At 44.6% G+C, this 21779-nt stretch overlaps 1 protein-coding gene across 4 annotated transcripts in view; it reads left to right on the plus strand.

Annotated features, from left to right (window-relative positions):
* LOC135903036 (lysosomal aspartic protease-like) overlaps positions 1–21113 on the plus strand; it is a 58071-nt gene extending 36958 nt beyond the window's left edge. For 2 of the 4 annotated variants that reach the window (XM_065433407.1, XM_070533746.1), the window contains 6 exons: positions 6236–6329; positions 6817–6937; positions 15184–15625; positions 18275–18416; positions 20597–20695; positions 20849–21113. In XM_065433407.1, coding sequence (XP_065289479.1) covers positions 6237–6329; positions 6817–6937; positions 15184–15625; positions 18275–18416; positions 20597–20695; positions 20849–21007 — 1056 coding nt within the window. In that variant the 5' untranslated portion in view covers position 6236 and the 3' untranslated portion in view covers positions 21008–21113. Of the gene's footprint in view, positions 1–35; positions 138–6235; positions 6330–6816; positions 6938–15183; positions 15626–18274; positions 18417–20596; positions 20696–20848 lie in introns of all 4 variants that reach the window. The other 2 variants (XM_070533743.1, XM_065433406.1) reach the window with 2 other exon arrangements.
* The last annotated feature ends 666 nt before the right edge of the window (positions 21114–21779 follow it).

Consider the following 21779-nt stretch of genomic DNA (forward strand, 5'->3'; position numbering starts at 1 on the left):
CAACGAAGATAGCAGTCACCATCTAGGAGTCGTAGTGGCTCATGTTGGCAGGTTGCCGAAGGAACTTCAACCATGGCGCTCCAGACTTCCATTCTTCTGGCTCTCATCTTGATTGGTGGTTCACTTGGACAGTTTAGGTGAGTGAATTTAAAATTATTTTTAAAAAATCGACGTCGGGGGAAATATGCTGTCACTCGCCGAAGAGCCTCTCGCATCGATGCATTGGTATCTACTTTTTTTTTTGAGACCATAAAGACGCCATAGGACGCCTTGCTCTCACTCCGTCAAGGAAGAGATCTAACATACGAGAGAACATTTTTGCATAAGCTCTGGAAATATCAGCACGCTTCAGCGTGACTATCATGGGCAGCTGGAGCATCAAGCGAGACAGCTAAGTATGCAAGAGCAGTTAGAATTTTTCACGACACCATAAGCGTGCCTTAATTTACGCGTAATTACTTTTCTTCATAGCACAAACTATTACCAAAGCACTCATGCACTGCTTAATGTACGAAAGTGAAAGTGAGACCCGGATTGTAATAAATACATGCGTCACCTTAGTGCCATGGTCAACAAGGAGCGTATGTACAAGAACCACGAGATCACCAAACCACTCGCTTGAAACAAACAAAAGACAATAGGCTTTATTTTCAGGAAAGACAGTAGTGTAAGTCCCAGTAGGTGCGCTCTAGCCTGCTATTCCGCCCTGGTAAAAAGAAGCAAGAACAGGAACAGGTGAATGACGACCAGGAATGGAGGCGATGCGTATGCACTTTGCTTAGCCTCCCTATTAAAGAAGCGGGTCCCGTTTTAATACAGTTTCGAAAATTCTAAGAGCCATTGTCGTCTGCAATAAAGTTCCAGCGTCAGGCCACGGGCTCAAAACAGCACCTTCCGACAGTGAAAAATAGAAATTTACAACGCTGCCATGTATATGACCCTATGGCACTATTGCAACTCCTAAGCATATTCATATCGTAGCCTTGAGTTTCGACAGGTTTTCAAGAAATGTATTTCTGTTGCTCAGGTATCACATGCTGGTTTTGTTGACTGCGTTAACAGTAGAAGGCATGCGGGAAAATACGATACGCTTCTCCCAGACACGTCGCAAGCACAACGTATCGATCAACGATGGGCACGGCAGGGTGCTGCAGTACGGTGCACAAGATGAGCACGGCGGCAAACCGTGGGCGTTCGTCAGTGCCTGGTACCGATATAAGCAGTTCGTTTCCGCAAACTGGCAGTGGAATATTGGCCACAATGCTGGTTAGTAATGAGTGATGGACCTAAAACAAAGCATGACGACCAAAGGAACGAACATGATAGGCCTATTGCCTCCCCCGTTGTTTAACTGCTGTTACATGATGTCGGCTCATAATTGTCTTTAAAGGACACAGAACACTTAATGGAATATCGCATAATATTCAACAGCTTCCTTGATTTTTCAAATTGTTTATATTTGGGCTACCCCATCCTTGGGAAACTGGACATGTGCCACCGGATGCTCCATCTTAAACTTCACGTAGTCCGACCCACAATATATTGCCAGTGAGCACACCTTTGTAGTACGTAATGAAATAATTATTCACCAATTAACACATGCACATATAATTTCGGCTCATAGGTATTTCTAAAGCGCACTGACCTCTTAATTAAATAGCGTTATTTATTTATTTATTTATTTATTTATTTATTTATTTATTTATTTAGGCAGAGTATATATTTATAAATGTTCCAAACTCTAAAGTAAGTGGGAAAACAAGAGGTGAAAGGCAGAGAGGTTAAGTGTCCGGATGGCTACTCTGCACAGACGGATGGAGTAAGGGCAGAAAACAATAAGAAAACATGAGAATATTAGACAAAAGAACGCATCAGTTCATACACTCTATAGTTTTTCGATGAGTCCTATTTTCTTTAATAGCACATTAGCGTTTTTGAAGCAGTTCACGCCGACGTCGGCTTTGACCAGGGTCCAAGAAGTTAGTCTTCCGTAAGGGGACGGTTGTCAATTTCGTCGAGTGAGATGCTGAGGGCCTTTCTTTGTGCATTGAAACAACGACAATCACACAGAAGTTGTGCTATCGTCTCTTTGCACCTGCCAACTTCACATTTTGGACTTATGGTCATTTCGACGAGGTAGGAGTACGCATTAGTAAAATCTACTCCATCCGAGCCATAGACGACATGAGAGTTATTTCCCCTCATGGTAAGCCATGTGGAAAGGGGAGCTTCAGATGAAGATCCAGGGAACAAAGGCGCTGGTTTTGAAAGTCTGCCGAATTCCATTGGGCCAACGTAAGTTCGCGAGCAAGCGCACGGAGCTTTCCCGCTGCGTCTGATCTTGACATCGGGATAGCGACGCCATCGCCACTGGCACGTGAAGATCGATCTGCTGTGTCTGCCTGCTCGTTCCCAAGAATACCACAATCACTTGGAAACCATTGAACTACGATGACATGTGCTTTCTCAACTGCCCGATTGTGATTTTCTCGTGCTTCCGAGACAAATCGTTCGTGCGGTCCATGGCGGAATGCAGAGAACAATCTCTGGAGGGCAACCTTAATTGGAATCGCAGAAGATTGACCATTTCTGGGGCGTTTCCTGGTGGATCAATTGAAATGCTGCACGCAAAGCTCCAAGTTCGACAGCCGTCGTTGATGTCAAGTGCGATGTCCTGAATATTATCACTGTAGATTTTGCTGGGACAAATACTGCAGCTGATGAACTCGAGTGCATGACCGACCCATCAGCGTAAACATGTAAGTGTAAGTGGTAAGTGGTGTAATAACTGCCTGCTTCAATGCTGCTGACAGCACTTGCGCCTGCTTCTTGATGCCAGGAATAGTAAGGTATACTCGAGATGAATGCAGAAATCACAGTGGCATCGAAGGCCATGCTGCTGGGACGTAATTCGATGGTAGCGATGCTCCGTTAGTACTCAGAAGACGGCTAAAACTCGTATGCGGCCTAGTTATTGGCAGGCAAGCAAGGGTATCCTTGCGACATGTCGAATGTGCACTCTTAGAGTGTCGTCTGCAATGTACGTTGTTATAGGGTGGTCACGCGCTATGGCGATTGTGGCTGCTGTGGATGCATACTTAGGGAGGCCGAGGCACATCCGTAGAACTTGGCCTTGTACATTCTGGAGTGTGCGAAGGTTCGTTTTGCTGGTGCTACCCAGCATGGATAGGCTGTATCTTAGGAAGCCCATAAAAATGCATGGCATAGCCGTAGCATCGATTGCACAGATTCGCACCAAGACTTTCCATCAACAAATTTGAATACATGGGCTATTGCAGTATTCTTCTTTATATATGAAATATGTGGCGTCCAAGACAAATCACGGTCGATGATGACTACCAGGAAACGGTGATTCGTTTTGTAAACAAATACTCAATCGTGTAAAGTACGTCCTGAATAACTATCCTAGCGGTGCATGCGGCTGAAGGTTGGACGGGCTCCGTGGTGGCAGTACGAAGTACAAGGTCAGGATGTGGTGACCTTCCTGATCTTACGGCAAAGAGCCTCACGTATGACGGAAATGGCAGCGCCCGTGTCGACAAGTGCGAATGTAGCGACTCCTTCAACTTGTATTTCTATAATGTTTTGCGGCGATAGCGGAGATCTTGGGCATTTCGACAATAGTGCCAGCTCTTGCCTCCGAAGCTGCAGCATTTAGTTTCCCTCGTTGAAAGGCGGGCGACGACGCATCGGCGATATCAAAAGACGACGCGGTGATGGTGAACGACGGCTGCTAAAGTTCTGGCGACCGGTTTAGAAGTTCGTCGACGGGTTCGAATCAGCATCCTGGTGGGCTGCGGGTACGTTTCCATCAACGACGATGTCCGGACGTGGCAGGCGGGGGCGACAAAAGCGCGCCACGTGTCCCGCGAGACCGCAGAAGAAGCATATCTGCGGATTGTCTCGCCTGCGCCATAGATATTGCGGCCGGAAGAACTGAGGGGGCATTTGAATGACAGGGAGAACTGCTGGGCGCAGTGGCGGCGTCGGGTAGGGAAGGGTCGTTGGTCTAGGACGCGACACGACTTCAGCGTACGTCAGCGGTGCGGCAACCGGAGCGTGCTGGTAGGCTGGCGGAAAAGCCTCTGCAACCTGCTCGCGGTTGGCCTGCTGCATGGCCAAGGACAAAGGCTAAACAGGCTCCTGGGTGAGAGGGAGCAGCGAGAGCTGACGGGCCACCTCTTCACGAATGAAGGCTTTTATTTGAGGTAGCAGAGACCTGTCATTAGTCTGTCCAAGAGCAGTCGCCAAACTGGAAAGGGAGTCCACGTGAGAAACAGTCTGGCGGCCAAGCGCTCGTTGCCGGCGTAATTCGTCGAAGTTTTGGCAGTAGGTGACTACTGCTGCAACGGTGGTAGGAACATTTGAAAAGCGTTGTCTTCAATGCCCTTGAGGATTTGTTTAATCTTTTCTTCCTCAGTCATCGTTCGGCTCACTCAGTTGCACAGATCGATGACGTCCTCGATATAACTAGTGAAATTCTCGCCCGGCTGTAGCGCTCGTTGGTGGAGGCGTTGGTCGGCTCGAAGCCTTCGCACGGCCGGACGGCCAAGCACCTCCACGAAAGCAATTTTAAAGTCATTTCATGTCGCAATAGTGGCCTCGTGAGTTCGGAACCAGAGGTTGGCGACATCCGTAAGATAAAAAATAACGTTGGTGAGCTTCGTTGGATCGTCCCATTTGTTGTCGTTGCTCACCCGTTCGCGATACTACAAAAGTCATTCGTCGACGTCAGTATCGGCGGTGCCACTGAAAACAGCTGGGTATCCTCAAGTAACGGTTACTGGTGACTAAACGGTGACTGGTGACAGCGCAGGTGACTGGTCCAGTTGAAGTGGATCGCTCACCGGCGTCGTCTGGCATGGTCGTGGTGGTAGCGGTGGGCAGAGTGCGGCTCCGGAGTTCTAGGGCGAAGCGTTAGGGTACCCCGCACTTCCACCAAATGCTACGAGGTTTATTGACGCTTAGCAGGTTAGCGGGTCCAGCGCAGAGAGCAGCCGAGCAGTCCCGGCCAAACGACAGAGCGAGCCAAAACAGCTACACCGACCCTTTTGTCTTAATCTTCCTCACTTCAGGAGCCATGCGGCCGCAGTAACGTTCGTGCGATCTTCGTCATTACAATATATTTATGCGTATAACGTATGGAATTATTGTTTTGTGTGTAAATGCGACTAATCGGGCACTTTTATCAGGATAGTTCTAGGCCGTTCATATGCAGGCAGGAAGACGTTTGTGTGACTCCCTTCTGCAGCCTCGCTCGTACCTGCGACCGTGTCACGCCGAACGCCCAGATGCAGAACTCATCTGCATAGATGGATATCTGGATCATCCTGGGCAATGATCTAACAAGATTTAACAGTGCTACGTTGAATAACGTTGGGCTTAACACTCAGCCTAGCGGCACACCTTTGTCCGTTAGATAGTGGGATGTCATTCCATCCTCGGTAAGCACGAAGAAGGATCTATCCTCCAAATAGCTATGCCAAAACAATAAAATTTCTAGACAACAATATACAGTACACCGCAAGGCAGTTCTCTACCGGGGAATACGAGGCAAAATGCGTCGCTATGACGCCTGACTGTGGGCCTTGCATCCAAATAGAACGGCTTCATATATTCAACAGCTTAATGGATTTTCTTAAATTTCTTATATTTCGGCTACCCCAATCTTGGGCCATTGGATATGTGCCCAATCTTGGCCGATCCTCCAGAATGGGTATGTGCTACTGTGGCACAAAGAGCTTACAATCCTTAAATGTATTTAGATATGTATCGTAATTCTTTGTGCATACACCTCTCATCATTATTTTTCTCTACAAGCATATTACACCGCCTTGGTTCTATTAGCGTAGCTGTGTTGAGGTTTCACACTGTGCCTTAGCCTGCTTTGGTGTTTTGCGATTTGACATAGCTTGTGAATAGTGTACCGCATAAACACAGAAATCGCATGAAATTAAAGTTGTGACCTGTGCGGTGCATAATTAACATAAGCATTGCATTATATTTCGAGTTGCGCAGGATCAAAGTAAACACAAGTTCACGCACCGCATTTAGTTATATCGCATTTAACATCTTCACTAAACTTCGTTTCGCTTCACATACATTCCAATATGTGCGTTGGATCTGCATATTTTTTTTCAGATGAAAAGTGATGCGCGCCGTCATCCTACTCCTTTTCTAAACATATTATTCGGTTTACTCTTTGTGGTTTCAGTATGCAGCTATATTGGACGGACCCCAATGTAACCGCAATTCAAGGACGTGCGCCTGGCGACCCTATTTCTATAATCCTGGAGAACTACCAGAACGTGAGACGAACGAAGCGTCCGATATTATGCTTTCTTTAAACATGTTAATTACAGGGTCACGGCATGAGTAACTGCCGTGCCCCGCCTTTCTGGGAATATGATGTTAACAAAATCCTCAACGACTATCCATTATGAGCAGCAACAAGGAGCATATTATTACATTGCAGACGTGGAGAGGCTCCAGGAAGCCAGCGTTTCCTTGCCCTCGCACTTTAAGAACCGAAAGGGGCTCCTTGACCACTTCATTGGTAACGCAGCTGTATAGTACCATCCGAGCGTGTTAGGGTCGAATTTCTGCCGGCTTAAGATTATCAATTCTCAATTTACAGCTGATGAACCAAACGGTTAAACTAATCTCCTGCCATGAGGTAGCAGTGACATGCTGCGATATTATTAATATAAATAATGCCGTCGCTAACCCCATTCTAACAACGCGCAACAGAGCTGTTACCATTCCTCACGTTTCATCACCTATATTCTCAAACAGATGCAATACTTTGGCGTCCTGACCATTGGAACCCCGCCCCAGTCTTTCAAGTTGATCATGGACACAGGCTCCAGTAACTTCTGGGTGCCGTCAATAAACTGCGATGAAAGCATGCTCTGCCGTGAGTAATCCCATGTGAACGCATCACAAACCAAGCATTTATTTGAAAGTAAATTTTCAGTTTTTTATAGATTTCTTTTGCGGTAGAGAGGAACTAGAGAAAGGGCATTAATAGCCGAATATTCATGCCCCCTATTAGCGCTTGGCATAGGTAACAGACAAAATGTGCGCTTCAGACAACTACATAATCGGAAAATTACAAAATCCTTCTAACGCTATTTTGCTAATGGAAGGTAAATTTACATGAATATCAATATCAACCAAGCAGCATGCGTATACTCTACGATATAAACACCCTCTCCCCCCCATATGTACACACCTTTCTACATTTCAAACACCGCAACATTTGGCTCAACAAGAAAGTACGATAAGAATATTGCGGTATACTTTCATATATATTAAAAGTTAAGCACTGAATTAAACTATACATGTATGTGGTTTACTGGCAACAATACATCAATCTCATCTCTCATATTGACCTATGGAAATAAATACTTTTTCTACCTAACTGTTACCTTTTCACAGCGAAGCTGTTTATGCCTGGGCTTCCTGCCTTTTTGTTTTGCGTCAACAAAAACTATTATCATCAGCAATGGCTCATATTCTCCTAGGCAAACAAAAAAAGCACTGACTCATCCCTCTCATAATGTCGAGGATACATATATATATATATATATATATATATATATATATATATATATATATATATATATATATATATATATATATATATATATATATATATATATATATATGCTCGGGAACACGGCCACATGACTCCAACATATTCTCGCAGACCCTCATCTAGGTGTTGCGTTCGGGCGTCCAGATCGCGTCGGATGCGGTAGTCGTAGTCTACCGGCAGGAAGCTCCGAGACACCGAAACCGTAATGTAAAGGGTCAATTCATCCAGAAAATCAGTGACCGATTTCTCGGCGTCGTGGCCGCTCAGCGATGTCACCTCCAACGTCAGCTTCGTCAGTGTCACGGGCTGCGCGCGCTCGTGACCCGTGCGTGTGGCGACGGCCGTGTACGCGAGCCGAGCCGTTAAAGACTGGCAAGACGTGGCGGTCTGGTTCAATGGCGACGAGGCCATCGCATTCTTGTCGCTCACCGGCTTCACCGGCTTCACCGGCTCCAGCTGCAGCCACAGTCGAGACTCCTGGTTGCTGTTCGTCGGCTACCGCGGTTGCCTTGCGTGCCGAAGACTGCGTCTCCGTGGAAAAAGAAAAGGCAAACCAGACATACAAAACGCAAAAGATATGTGCACACAAATAACGCTGCACAAAAAGCGGTAACCCAGCCACGAATGGCACCACAACCGCAGCGAACAAACGAGAAGCCCTGATGCCTATCTTCTAAGAACCACCAGCTAGCCCCACGTTACGGGCGTACAATGTGGGCTCAGGGCCATGGCTTCAGAGCCAGTGGCCAGCTGAGGCTCTCAGAGACGACACAAGGTGCAAGAGTCATGCAAAAGACAACCTTTACTGCCCGAAGCCCCTAAGCAACTCACACCTTCCTGGTCGCCGTTCCTCGTGCTCTGGCCCGAGGCTGGCTGCGCGTGTCACGGGCGCATGGCACAGGCCCAGATGCTGATGATGGCGGCACAGCGGCGCAGCCATGCCGCCGGCGTCCCTACAACACACACACACACACACACACATATATATATATATATATATATATATATATATATATATATATATATATATATATATATATATATATATATATATATATATATATATATATATATATATATATATATATATATATATATATAACTCCGGCATTGCAGCCAGCAGTCGAAGAAGTGGAAGATAAAGTGACTCGTGAGCGCGAGCGGTGGTTCGAGGCTTGGCTGGGCGCGCTTGGGCGCGGCTGGCCACGACTTGGAGCCTACTGGTGTGGACTGAGGGACCGTGCCGTTCCCACATTGGGGGGCCCTGCTACGTTCCGGGAGGGACCATGATCGTGGGGAAGGTGGGCGGCACTCGTTCCACGGCCAGTAGTGACGCCTGCCTAGCCGGCTGCGCTACCATCTCCACAGTGCTAGCTGTAGCTCTGCCGATCGCTGAGGAGCGTTTCCGTCGGCTCCTCCTCTGTCACCGTCATCGGGTCTGGCATGGTACACGGGCGCGGAGCGGTTCCCTACACGTTGCTGAAGCTCCCGGCGCTACCATTGAAGAAGGGACCTGCCGATACAGTACTGCAGCAACGCGATGCAGTGCTGCATCAACGCGACAAGTTGTCGAAGCACGGAGACCATGCGTGACTCCAAACCTGGCGGCGCGGCCGCGTCCAGCTACTCGGAGACGTCGGAGAGCGACGACGACTGGAACGTCGAGTTTTTTTTTTTTTAATAAGGGCGACAACAGCACGACTTTCAATGCTCCGGGCGATAAGTGGCGCAACCCCTTGAAGAGATAGCTCATGCTCCGTAAGCGCTGCGTGAATGTTCCACTTAGGGAGCAAGAGCAATCTCTTCAAGGGGTTGCGCCACTTCATCTCCCGGAGCATTGCAAGTCGTCCGGTTGTCGCCCCTATTTAAAAAAAAACTGATGTCATTTAAAAACACGCATGCCAATTGACAAGAGAAATCGCTGAGGCTTACAATATAAAGACTATAGGGACAAGGCATGTATCAGTGAACCGTCTATGGGTCTTCATGGCAAGGAACTGCGCTACCTTTGTCACCTTTGGTTATGCGTCAGTTGGTGACAGTTGCCTTGATGTATCCCTCTGTATCGTGCATGTCATGGTTTTTGAATTGGTACCTACATATATGTGACGGATCTTTAACAAAATATCAGTTGAGAGTCAATGCCGTGTCGTCGTTCTACCTTTTTTTTGCCTTTGTCTTGTGTTGCACTGTTACAAACCTTACAATGAATCCTAACCAAATGGCCCAACTTGCCGTCTTGATGCCACGTAGTCATACATTAAAATTATTAAAATGCTTTCTTATGCTTCGGGCATTAACATGAGTAGCAGAAGGGAGTTCACGTGAAGAATGAGTTAACTCTTGCGGGGAGAAATAATCGATGATGCAGTTGTTCAATTGTCATGAAAGATATGCAAGTCACCTTCGCAAACAATTCGAAAGACCCTGCCATCCGCATTTTTCCTAGCTTTCATTACGAAGTTTTCTGTCCACAGGTAAAGCCAACCTTCCTGTCCTTTTTTTATCCAGTGCCATAGCAAACAGTTTCTTGTTTGATAGCGTCAAATGTTCGTTGACATATATTGCAGTGTCAGTGCTGCCAAGAAGGCAAGCCTCCATTTCGTCAAACATGCCTTTCGCGCTCTTAGGACATAGTCTGTTCGCTTAGCACGAGAGTAAAAGCGGACGACCGGGTTTTTCTTTCCAGCATCTCGCGTAGGAACACGGTGAACAACATCTATGTCGTCCAGTTTCACAGAACTACCAATTCTGTCACCGACCTTTTGAACTATTTTAAAGCAGTCTTCGCCTTGAGTTTGAGGAATGCCTCTTATCTCAAGGCTGTTCAGATGGGAATACCGGTCTAATTCTTGTACTTGGCAATAAAGTATCTGATTTTCCTTCTTTAATTCTTTGTTTTCTGTGACAAAGGATGTTTTCTGTGACAAGCTGATATGAGGTCATCGAAAGAATCGCTGATGACTGACATGATCTTTTTTGAGGCTGTCAAGTTCTTGCTTTAGTGCCTTGAATTCTGCTCTATTTTCTTTCGCCTGTTCTTTCTTCGAATTTGTGATAGCCATGAACAGCTCTTTAATTTTCGATTCAAAAGTACTATTCAAGATTTCTAGTTCTTTTGCAAGTGAAGCAACCATTGGACCCACATTGCACAGGCGATCGGTAGACCGTGATGAGCGGAAAGTACAGAAAAAGCAAAACATTTCCTGCAGATAGGATCAGTATTAGATAGTTGTTAGGAACAGCCTGCGGTCTCAGATCGCCCGCGCAGTAGTGGTGCGTAGATTTGTGCGTCGGTGGTTTATATGGACAAGTCCGTTGTCAGGTGTCACTGCAGCTGGTCGTCAGGGCGCAGGCAAGGTAAATAAACCTGGTAGCGAAGCTTCCATAGAAGGTCGTGCGTTCAAAACATAGGGGTTAATCGGCGGTTCATGGGGCTTAGCGCCATCTGTGTGAGGAGGGAACACTTCCTCTGGAAGAAAAAAATGATGTGACGCCATATCCGTTAAATAGAGAACGTCATTTTCTTCTCATAGGCACGAAATTTGTTTTGGTTGGCCTGCCATTACAGCTGTATATTCAAATGCCCCGCCATTCGACTTTGTGGGCGTTTCCAACTTTCGGCGCAGAAAGCGATGCAGTAAAAGGTCAGCCGTAAGGGTTTCAAAATTGCACCCCTGCACAGAACATCCTTTCTTTGGAGGCCGACGAAAGCTTTGGGTGTAGAGTGTTGGTTTAGAGTGCCGAGCCCATCGGGCAGCGCAGTCAGTCACACGAAAACAACGAAAGTAAACGATTATCGGGCGGTCGTAACTCACTACTTTTGACTGAACAGGGTCAGAAACAATGAAGTTACCAGCATGACCAAATTCAGACAAACGTCGACAAGCAAAACAGCACAACGTGTGAGTGCGGCGTATTGTAACAGGTGAACTTTACGAGCGCGCCGTTCTGCACACTTCAATAACTGCATTGCATTGCAAGTGATGGCGACGTCAACTCTTATAGTGGGCACTGAATATAGGCATTTATTGATAATGATAAACTAAAATAGAGCTGTCTTTTATCGTCACGTGCATTTAAAATTGATTAGGAATTTTATTTTCCTTGAATAAATCGGTGTATTGTTTTCAAAAAACGCTTTTTTTATTTCCCAATTTTTTTTTCCTCCTTACATAGTCGCGCTTCAATCGATGCTCCCATAACCACCCATGCTGATGTCGGTGACAATTTTTGCTGAACCGCTTTTCGCCCGAAGCTTCGCGATCTTTTTGGATCGACCTTGGCGCAGGCGTTCACGATGACATACTCCACGCATGTGTCATGCTCGAATAACATTCGTTACATGTCATCCACGCTCGGACACAGACACCAGTCTATTTCAAACAATGTGGCCTGCAGATAGGAGCAGTATTGGATCGTTGCCAGGAACAGCCTGCTGTCTCAGGTCGCCCGTACATAGCCGTAAACGGCATTGCATTTATTTATTTACGTTATTTACGCTGATGATGCCGCACTGATCTTTTCAGGTGAATACCTTGAGGAATTACAGAAGAGTGTAAATCTCGAATTATGAAACATATCAAATTGGTTTACGCGAAATAAATTAACATTAAACAGAGATAAACCGAAATACTTGGTATTCCACTCCCGATATTCTCAACGTGACACAACAGGTATGCAGATTTATGTCGAAGGTGGTACTATTGAGCAATTAGACACCATAAAATTCTTAGGAGTGTTGTTAGATCGCAACTTAAACTGGAGACCACACATATTTATTTATTTATTTAAAGATACCTTACAGGCCCCTAGCTAGAGGCATTGTGTAAGGGGGGAGAGTACACTCAAAGGTTATGCAACAATTAGAATACATATGTGAATACATATACAAAATATACAGTGTAAGAAATGCGCTAACATGCAGTAATGTAGTGTTAAAAATTGTGCAAAAGACAAACCGAATGCTTTAGAACGCGGGAGGTCAGTGAACAAGAAATTTTTACAAAGTAAAATATAAACAATAGAATTACAGAGCAAGCGGACAATATTTGGCTATGATAAAACAGTATTTAAAGGGTAGTAGCACAATCATAACAGGAAGCTCAAGAAAAAATAACACGTTAGGTTATGTAGAGTTTGAAAAATGCGTTGCTAGAAGATGCCGGAATTTTTCCTGGTCACTCTCATAAGCTGTGGCGTTAGGAAGGTTGTTCCAAAGGCGAATGGCTCTTGGAAGAGCGGAGTGGTTAAATGAATTAGTCTTTCCGTAGATACGCATGAAATTGAACTGATTGTAGAGCCGGCGTGACCTGTAATGTAATGAGGAGGTTCAAGAGGCAGGACTGATGGTGCTGTATTATGGACATATTTATGAAATAATGATAGCAGGGCTATATCACGACGATCATGCAAGGGCTGTAGTGAGAGGTCGAGTTTAATTTGTTTTAATTTGTGTTTTGCTTTTGTTATAGTCATAACAACGTGAAAGAAAACGCGCCGCCCTATTCTGGATAGATTCGTGTATTTCGATCAAGTATTTCTGATGAGGAGACCAGACGCATGCGGCGTATTCAAGCTGAGGTCGAACAAAAGTTAGATAAGCTAGATTACGAATGTCTTTAGTAGAACTATGCAACTTGCGTCTTATCTAGCCTAATGATATTGAAGCATTGGTGCATATGTATGCAATGTGCGTTGACCACAAAAGAGTCGAAGTTAGGTTATATAACTAGTATATGCTCGAAATTAGCATCCGCTTGCTATGTACTAATTAAATGTAGAGCATACTTTAATCTTAACGTGCTTAAGATTATCTACTTTTCTATCTTCCATTGCCACACCATATACTGGCTGGCACATATAAAACCTACATAGATCCGCTTATTCGGCTACAAAAAAGGGCCTTGCGTTTTATAACATGCACAAGCCCACATGACAATGACCAGTGAAAGTGAAGTGACAATAACACCATGCTATTCAGCCGTCTTGGCATACTACCATTTCCCCAGGCATCCGAAATGAAAGTTGCGATTCTGGTAAACAACATTATATACACTGAAATCACTCATTGCTGCCAGACTTGTTCATTATACCTAATCATAACACAAGGAATGCAACAAATATAAATTTTAACTTGCCTGTCTCTTGTAACACGTACGGTCAACGACTGTAGAGTTTTATGGTGACAAAATTTGGAATTCAATTTCTCATGAAGCAAAAATGGCAAATAATTTTGTAATCGCTGTCATAAAGTTGTACCAATATAAAATTACTTTATTCAATTTTTAATAATCTACTGTATGTATTTGTTAGTTCCATTTGTTTTGGAATCGCTGTCAAAAAGCCGTACCAGTCTAATATTACTTGATTCCTTTTTTGTATCATCTACTGTATTTTTGTTAGTTGCATGTGTTTGGGATCGCCTAATTGTTTTAAATTTTATTACTAGGAAGTAGACATGTACTAAATTTTGAAGCTGCTGATATATGCATATTCACTATGGGCCCACACTAGCCTTTAGCTACGGGCCCAACAGTTTTTTGTACGATTCAAGGAACAATGAGAAATGAATAAATGAATGAATGAATGAAAATACCACTACTCAAAGTGATTGTGATAAATGAAGTGATACGTACAGATGACAAGTTACGACAGACACATTGCACGCACGAAACCTACAACATGCAGTATTAAAGGATGCCATCAAGACCAGTGTCTCGCAGAAAAGTTACAAGTGCCTTAGTAGCGCGGGATGCAATAGAGTCGCTATAGACAATGATACATCGCATTATTTATCCGTTTGTAGTTTTCGCATTTTTTTCTCTTTCTTTGTAATGCGGGTTGCAGCGAGAATTGCAGAATATAGCAGCTAAGCAACAACTGGAGAAATATTATACTGTGTGCATTGTGCTCACTTTCCTTCTTTTTTTCCTTGTTTTTATCTTCTCAGCTTCTTCTCTTTTAATTCCCTCCACCCGAAAGAGTAGGCAGGCATTGTGCCCTTCTCAGTGGCAGTTGTCAGCTTGCTCCTTCCCTGTTTCCTTTGGGTGATTGTATGTTTCCATATCTAATAATAATAATAATAATAATAATAATAATAATAATAATAATAATAATAATTTTTTCCTAATGTACATTATATGCCACTTTTATCATCCCCTGGTCACTGCCAACTAATGTCATTGACAACGCGGGTGGAGCGTCGCTCTGACTACTGACGAAGCGCGAAAGCATGAAAGTGAATAGCATCGGAAAAGGCATTGCTACAAAATTGTGGCTCTAGTTTGCGAATCCACAGCTTCTGCCAACACTGTAGAACGTTCACTGTGGATTCTTGAGTAACATCGAGCTTCGTGGAGCGGTTGATTTTATACAATCATTGCGTGAGCACAGGAAGGTACTGGTAGGTCATCGCTTATATCAGCAGATCTGATGTTACATTCGTTTAAGCAGGTGACAGAGACATCTATAGACTTTGAATTTTGAGATTTCGTTTATGTGGGGCTGGAGAAAAATATCCTCACAATACTGCTCGCTATAGAACATCTGGTCCGTCGCAGGCCACAGCTCAAAGTATGACAGCAGCAAGTCCAGCACCTACACCAAAAACGGACGGTACATCCGGATCCGCTACAGTGGCGGTGTAGTGCGGGGCGTGACGAGCATCGACAACGTGGGCGTCGGTCCGGCCACCGTGACGCAGTACAAGTTCGCCGAAATGGATCACGCCGACGGCAAGCTGTTCAAGACCGCAAAGTATGACGGCATCTTTGGTCTAGCATACCCCAGAATCTCGCAGAACGACCAGCTGCCACTATTCGACGCCATGGTGAGGCAAGGCATCGTTCGACAGGCTGTCTTCTCAATCTACATGAGCAAGGAGCCCAGCGAGGAGAATGGCGGGGAGATCTACTTTGGAGGCATCAACGCGGAACGTTACACGGGTGACTTCCATTACGTGAACGTTAACCAGCAGACTTACTGGCAGATCACCATGGACAGGTGAGCACTCTCGCCAGATATCTCTAAAAATGACACTTGTGGATTCAACTTTAGAAACTCGGAGCGCGGAGGCGGGGCTGGGAAGAAGTGCATGCGCTGCTGCAAGTTTGCTGGTAGCGATGCGGCTGCACGGTTTTTCTTACAATGGTTGCCGGTTTGAAAGAACTATAGGTTCAATACACGATATGTTATCCAGCTCTCTTACGGCCAGCATGAATTTTGGTGAAAGAAAGAACTGTACTTGTTGGTGGCTGTGTGAAAATGAATTTCTCCCACCAAACAAATCCCCGCCAAAGGGTGCGGAGGTTCAATTTTCGGGGAAAGCAGGTTCTTAGTGTAACATGTGGCCTTTTCATTTAGTGGTATATGCTGTGAGTGATTAATGCTATATTTTGTTTAAATGCTTAAGTTTCTCTAATGGTTCAGTTATACTTTTCTTCAAATAATCAGGTGTCAGGAAACAATAATGGCATAAAAAGCTGTGGTCGAAATTGAATGGTTTCAGAACTTTATTCAAGAAATGCTAGATATATCTAGGATATCGAAGTTACAGAATGTGTGAGATAAAATAACGCGTGGTTACATGAAATATCCTCTCTCAGCCTATGCGGAGTCGTACTGCCGCGTCGCACAGTCGCAATGTTGAAGTGAACACCCACCTCTGTTTTGTGTCTCTCTGTTCACGACGAGATTATGTAATCAATGTTCAATAAAATAGCTAAAATACCACTAGCACCGGTTACCAGAGTGGAGGTTCACGCCCAGATTTGCATATGTCCCTTCCAACCTATCTGCATGTCGAAAAAAAAAGGACGCCTACCAAAAAGGTGTGTTTAAAGGGCGCCTCACCAGGTCTGGCCATTTTGAGCTGACAAGCGCAGAGCATACAATGAGAGATAACGACCTGTGTCTGCAAAGTATTACGTCGCTACGCGCCGCGGAAAGATCTGAAATTTCAAACAGAACGCCGTTTTCCCTTCTCCTCGCGGCGCTGCGCTCCAAGCCGAAGGGCGACGTGCACGTGCCAGTGCGCCTACGTACACGTGTTTGTGCTGTGACGTCGCTCGTGGTGACAAGTCACTTCGAGAACTATTCAAGGCAACATCTGTTATTTGTGTAATATGTTGCTTGAACAGACGACTTGAAGCTTAGAGAAATACTAAAACACACAAACCGAATGTCTGCATGTTTTTGTTTTACTTCGCACTGCAGCAAGAGAGATGTACTTCCGTTTCGTCTTCTCGTTCACACGTCGTGCAGTCAGACGCAGACATCTAAACTATGTCATTTTCTACCGTGTTCCAGCGCGCGATCATGCTCCGTGATCTGCTTGTATTTGCCTCAGTATTCGTATAGCACTGACTTATACCGCTAGTCAGATGTCTTCGTGCACAGAGCGCAAAATCGTCCTCTGCGCGGAAACGAGGCATTCACAATTGCTCGCGCGCGACGCCGTCAGCGGAAGTGCACCGCGCCGCAAAAAAGCGAGGAGAAAAAATATGAAGGCGGGGCCCGTGACGTATGCGTCACGCGATCCTCGAGCTCCGGCATGGGAGAACGCAGGGAAGGAATTTCGTTTGCGGAGGCTAGACGTGACAAGTATAGAAAGTACCTCGCTTCGCAGTGGAGCTCGCCTCCTGAAATCATGGGCTCGCGGCACTGAAATATTTCAATCTCGGCTATTAATGAGCCGATTTCAAAATTTTTTCCGGCAGAACGCTCCCTAGAGGACACGTAACAACTTCTAGTGTATAACCGAAGTTTGCTGTGTGGCCTGGTGAGGGACACTTTAAGAGTTTCGACGTCCCTGCTTCCATATGGAAATCTTGTTCGCAAACCTAGTTTAGAAAGTTTTCTGAACAAGACTTCTGTGCGGGAGCCGGAACCTCTACACCTAAGCGCACTATCTTGGTAAACGTCTCCCTTTTTTTTTCTTTTTGGCATAACCTTACTACGAGAACAGAGGAGATGCCGTGACGCCACCAATTTCAAACCTATCCTTGCAACACATTTGTTGTCGCTGAAGGTTTTTCTTCGACTTTCATAGAATTTTTTTCTCTCCGCGAACTGCTTGAGTATCCGAGCATCCTGAATACCCATAAACTCTTCTTTTTTGATGTTGCTTTTTTAATGTACAATGTCCACTACTCAGAGACTTTTTTCTGTTCAAGAAAATAAAGCCACGCTGAAGAACAGAGCTATGCAAAAGGATGCTTCACATTTAACGTGTAATTTGACAAAAGCCTGCGACGACCGACGAAATGTCCCACAGCCCGTAGAACATGCGGGCTGTGGATGCCGTCGAAACAGCAACAACAATAACGTCGGCAAAGGTTAAAAAGATAATTTCTTGCCGTTGCCTATCAGTGCTGCATGCCACTGTATGCAATGCAGAGTCCTCATGATAGTTGTAAAAAAATTAAGAATGGTAATATCATCCCGAAAGAACTAACAGGGTCGAGTGCGTCTGCATGCGAATGTTGCTGCAAGGCGAAGCTACTCGTCAACCCGTCAACACGTCAAACCGTGGAATCTGAAAGAGCGGCGCTGTGGACTGAGCACTACTTATTATCGCGTTATGTAATACCCCTCCATATTTATTTATTTACATTTCATTACACTGACTGGCACTCTCGTTGCCATTGACAGCATCGAAGTTGCAGGCACTAGGCTCTGTATCGCTGGCTGCAACGCCGCAGTCGATTCTGGAACATCCTTTCTCAGCGGGCCCCGAGGAGAAGTACAAGATCTGCACAGGGCTATTGGAGCTACGCGCTTTGGTTCCGGATACGTACGTACAGCATGAGATCTCATTGCGAACCCCCATCTACTTTGTAAGTGTGGCCTAGAGAATGTTAATGCTTCTATTTATTTTCATACCCAGAATTTCTGATAGACATTTAAAGCCTTTGCACAAGGGTGGCGAAAGGTGTCACCTGGCCATGAAGAGCAATTTATGCCTTAAATTTGTTTAATACCTATACAGATGTATGCCATCACCTTGTCTGCCAACCCTCCATGCTCCTATTATTCATCTCTACCTTTTCATACTGATCCCCACGTAGTGGCTTTTAAATCGCAATGCTCTCTGGATCTTTGGTTTATCTTTATTCTTTTCTTTTGTAATAGAGCTGAAAAGGGGTACCATAGTAAAAGCTAGACAACGCGTGAGAGGGTCTCCTATGCCTGTCACATGTCATTGCAACATCTGCGCCTTCTAGCAGAAGCTAGTTCTCGATTAAAGTTAGAGATGACTTTGCACTACAACGGGACATTTGGCATTTCAACGCATTTCACAGTTATAGTTATGCAGCAGTTAAAGTTGGCAAAACGCAATACTCGACAAAATTTAGGCTTTATAAAATGCTAGTCATGTAATATAAAAGTTATACAGAATAATAGTTATACAAAACGTGATGTCCCTTATTCACAAGCAGATGCACAACGACGCAAGAAGCATTTTAAAAACGAGAACACCCATCTGCGCACTAAAAACCACAGTGTGTACTCTTCCTCCTGCGTGGACTCTAATTTCAGCGCACAAAGTTATCAGAGACACGATTGCACAAACACATTAAGTATGCGTAAAACTGAGAGAAGTACTTCTCGTTTCTATGGCCTCAAAAGATTTTCCGGTGGTGCAGTTTTCCTTTTAATATAAAATTAAAGAAGATGTTGGCACCTTCATTCACTCCGGCTGAACCCTTACGCAGGGAAAACAAAACTAAAATCACAAACAACGCTAAAAGACACTGAAGACAGTCAAATAGCACGAACATTTCCTAAGTTCGCATACGAGTAAGGGAATGCACAGAAAACAATAAAACGACACTAAGAGATGAACACAGTATTGTAAACAAGTAAATGTACACAAAACAGTGAAAACGCTCATAAGCTGAGGCTGGCCTATCTACACATAACAAAACACATTCCAAATTAAACAAACTCAAAATTAAGCGTAACATGGATGCATACGACCTGTGGTATTTAAAAAAACAGTGAGCTCTACCACGAACACTTAGTATGATCGAAATATTTTTGTATGTTCTAAAAAGATTTTAAAAGAAGCAAGTACTCCTTTCCGTAGCCACATTGTTGTCCATGGGCTAAGCATTTTTTTTCAGAGTGAACATTTAACTGTCTGAAAACAATAAATCAGCCTGCAGTCGTCGCCTCGTATTATCGTGTCGCGAGCACTCAAGAAGGAAGTGCTGTACATCTTCGACAGCATAGCCACAATGACACTGCGGAATATAGTGTTGCATTGAATTTTGTGAGTTAGTATGATTTCTTTAGCGTGATATTTTTAAAGGCCCTCGCTTGTTGTTCAAATCGAGTTTGTGTTCTCATTTATTTATGTATTGCTTAAAACATGAATTACCTGCTATGTGGTTGCTTGTAGCCATAGTTTCTTCTTGTCCATGGCATTTGTCATCGGTTGTTACATATGACGCAGCAACTTCAGTGCGATTATCGTTGATCAAGATTGTTTTTTCTGCGTATATGCTGAAGTGGTACTTACGATAATGAACGTTATTATCTTGTAGCATCACATATTTCCTAAGCAGTGGATACATGCATAGATTATAAGCTGGTCCTTGGTAATCTTCATAAGTGCACAATAGTTTCGTTTCTTTCAAATTGGGTTCGTTATTTGTGTTATCAGTGCTCCGCACTAATTTTCTGTAATAGTCTTCAATAACAAAAATACGTTTTGACTTAGCCGGAGAGGTATGAAGTGAGCTACATCGAAGAGGTAGCCTATAGCTCAAGAGGTTTGTGTTGCTAGTTTATTAAAGTTTATATTCCATGAAAGGTCATCTGCAACCATACATGAAGAAACGTATGCTTCTTAACCCTGGATATCACAATTTCAGCACTTCAACTTTCTATGCGCTTTTTTTATTGATATGATATAAGGAGATGTTGGCGCGCAATTTAAGGCGCCGGCTACTCCTTATCTCTTTACAGTACGAAGTCGACTGTAACCGAGTACCTAATCTTCCAGCAATCATCTTCAGTTTGAACCAGAAAGCCTTTGCGCTGCAAGGAGAGGAATACATCATAAAGGTAAGCCCGAATCGTACTTTTCAGTTACTGAAATAACAATGTTCTCACTTCCGAGTGAAAGAAGCGGTGCTACTCACATACGACACCGCAATGCTCACGAAAGCCGCTTGCCTTGTCAACGCATCATGCTTGTCATGCTCTGCTCATTGCCAGATCCCGATCGAGGGCGGCACTGTTCGGTGCCTCACGCGCATCTCCGAGTCGAATGGCTCGGGATCGCGACTATGGGTCCTGGGTGCCGTGTTCATGCGCAAGTACTACACCGTGTTCGACAGGAACCAGAACCGCGTTGGATTCGCCACGGCAGTGTAGATGCACGCCTTCGCCGCCAGTGTGAAAGGACAAGCCGAACTGCGGCGCTTTGTGGAGAGGCAAGGTGCTTCACCAAGCTGTCAGCCAAATAAAAATGTCAGCTCCCGACGCCGTGTCTCTCTCACACGTTCACTGCTATAGTCTCCTTCGTTTTTTTATTGCTTTTTTTCGTGTGCCTGAGGCGCGCTTCTCTTTAAGAGGCTCCTTTCGGCCCTGTTATAACAGTTGTTTCTCGTAATGATTGATTGATTTGTAGAGTTTATTGGCACAAGGGCCAGATGTGGCCAAAGAGCGCCAAGTCGATGATCTGTGCTTGTCAATGATTTCTCGTAATGATTCTCGGTGTGCTTTTCATTACATCACCTTCCATCCAAGTCGAACTTTTTTGTCAAGTTACAACGCATTATTGACAAAAAAAATACATGCAAAATTTTAATACTCTAAGAAAAGTGTACACCCTTTGGAGTGTATATTTGCCACACAACAATAATCGTCATCTGTCTTGCTCGCATTTCCTTTCTTGAAAACACTGCGCTCGCTACTTTCCTGTCGGCAATGCTATGTCATGCTGATAACGCGCATGCCGTTCGTTACTGGAAAGTACAGGGCTCGCCACGTTAAAGAAAGGAAAGGCGGACAAGGCAGATGACGATTATTGTTGTATGGTAAATATACACCCCAAAAAGTGCAACTGTTTTTAGAGTATTTCAAGACCCTTAAAGCTCACAACTAATGGCAACACTTCCATCAAGTTCACTGGTAAATCTACTTT

Source organism: Dermacentor albipictus, chromosome 1, assembly GCF_038994185.2.
Source record: "Dermacentor albipictus isolate Rhodes 1998 colony chromosome 1, USDA_Dalb.pri_finalv2, whole genome shotgun sequence".
NCBI lineage: Eukaryota > Metazoa > Arthropoda > Arachnida > Ixodida > Ixodidae > Dermacentor > Dermacentor albipictus.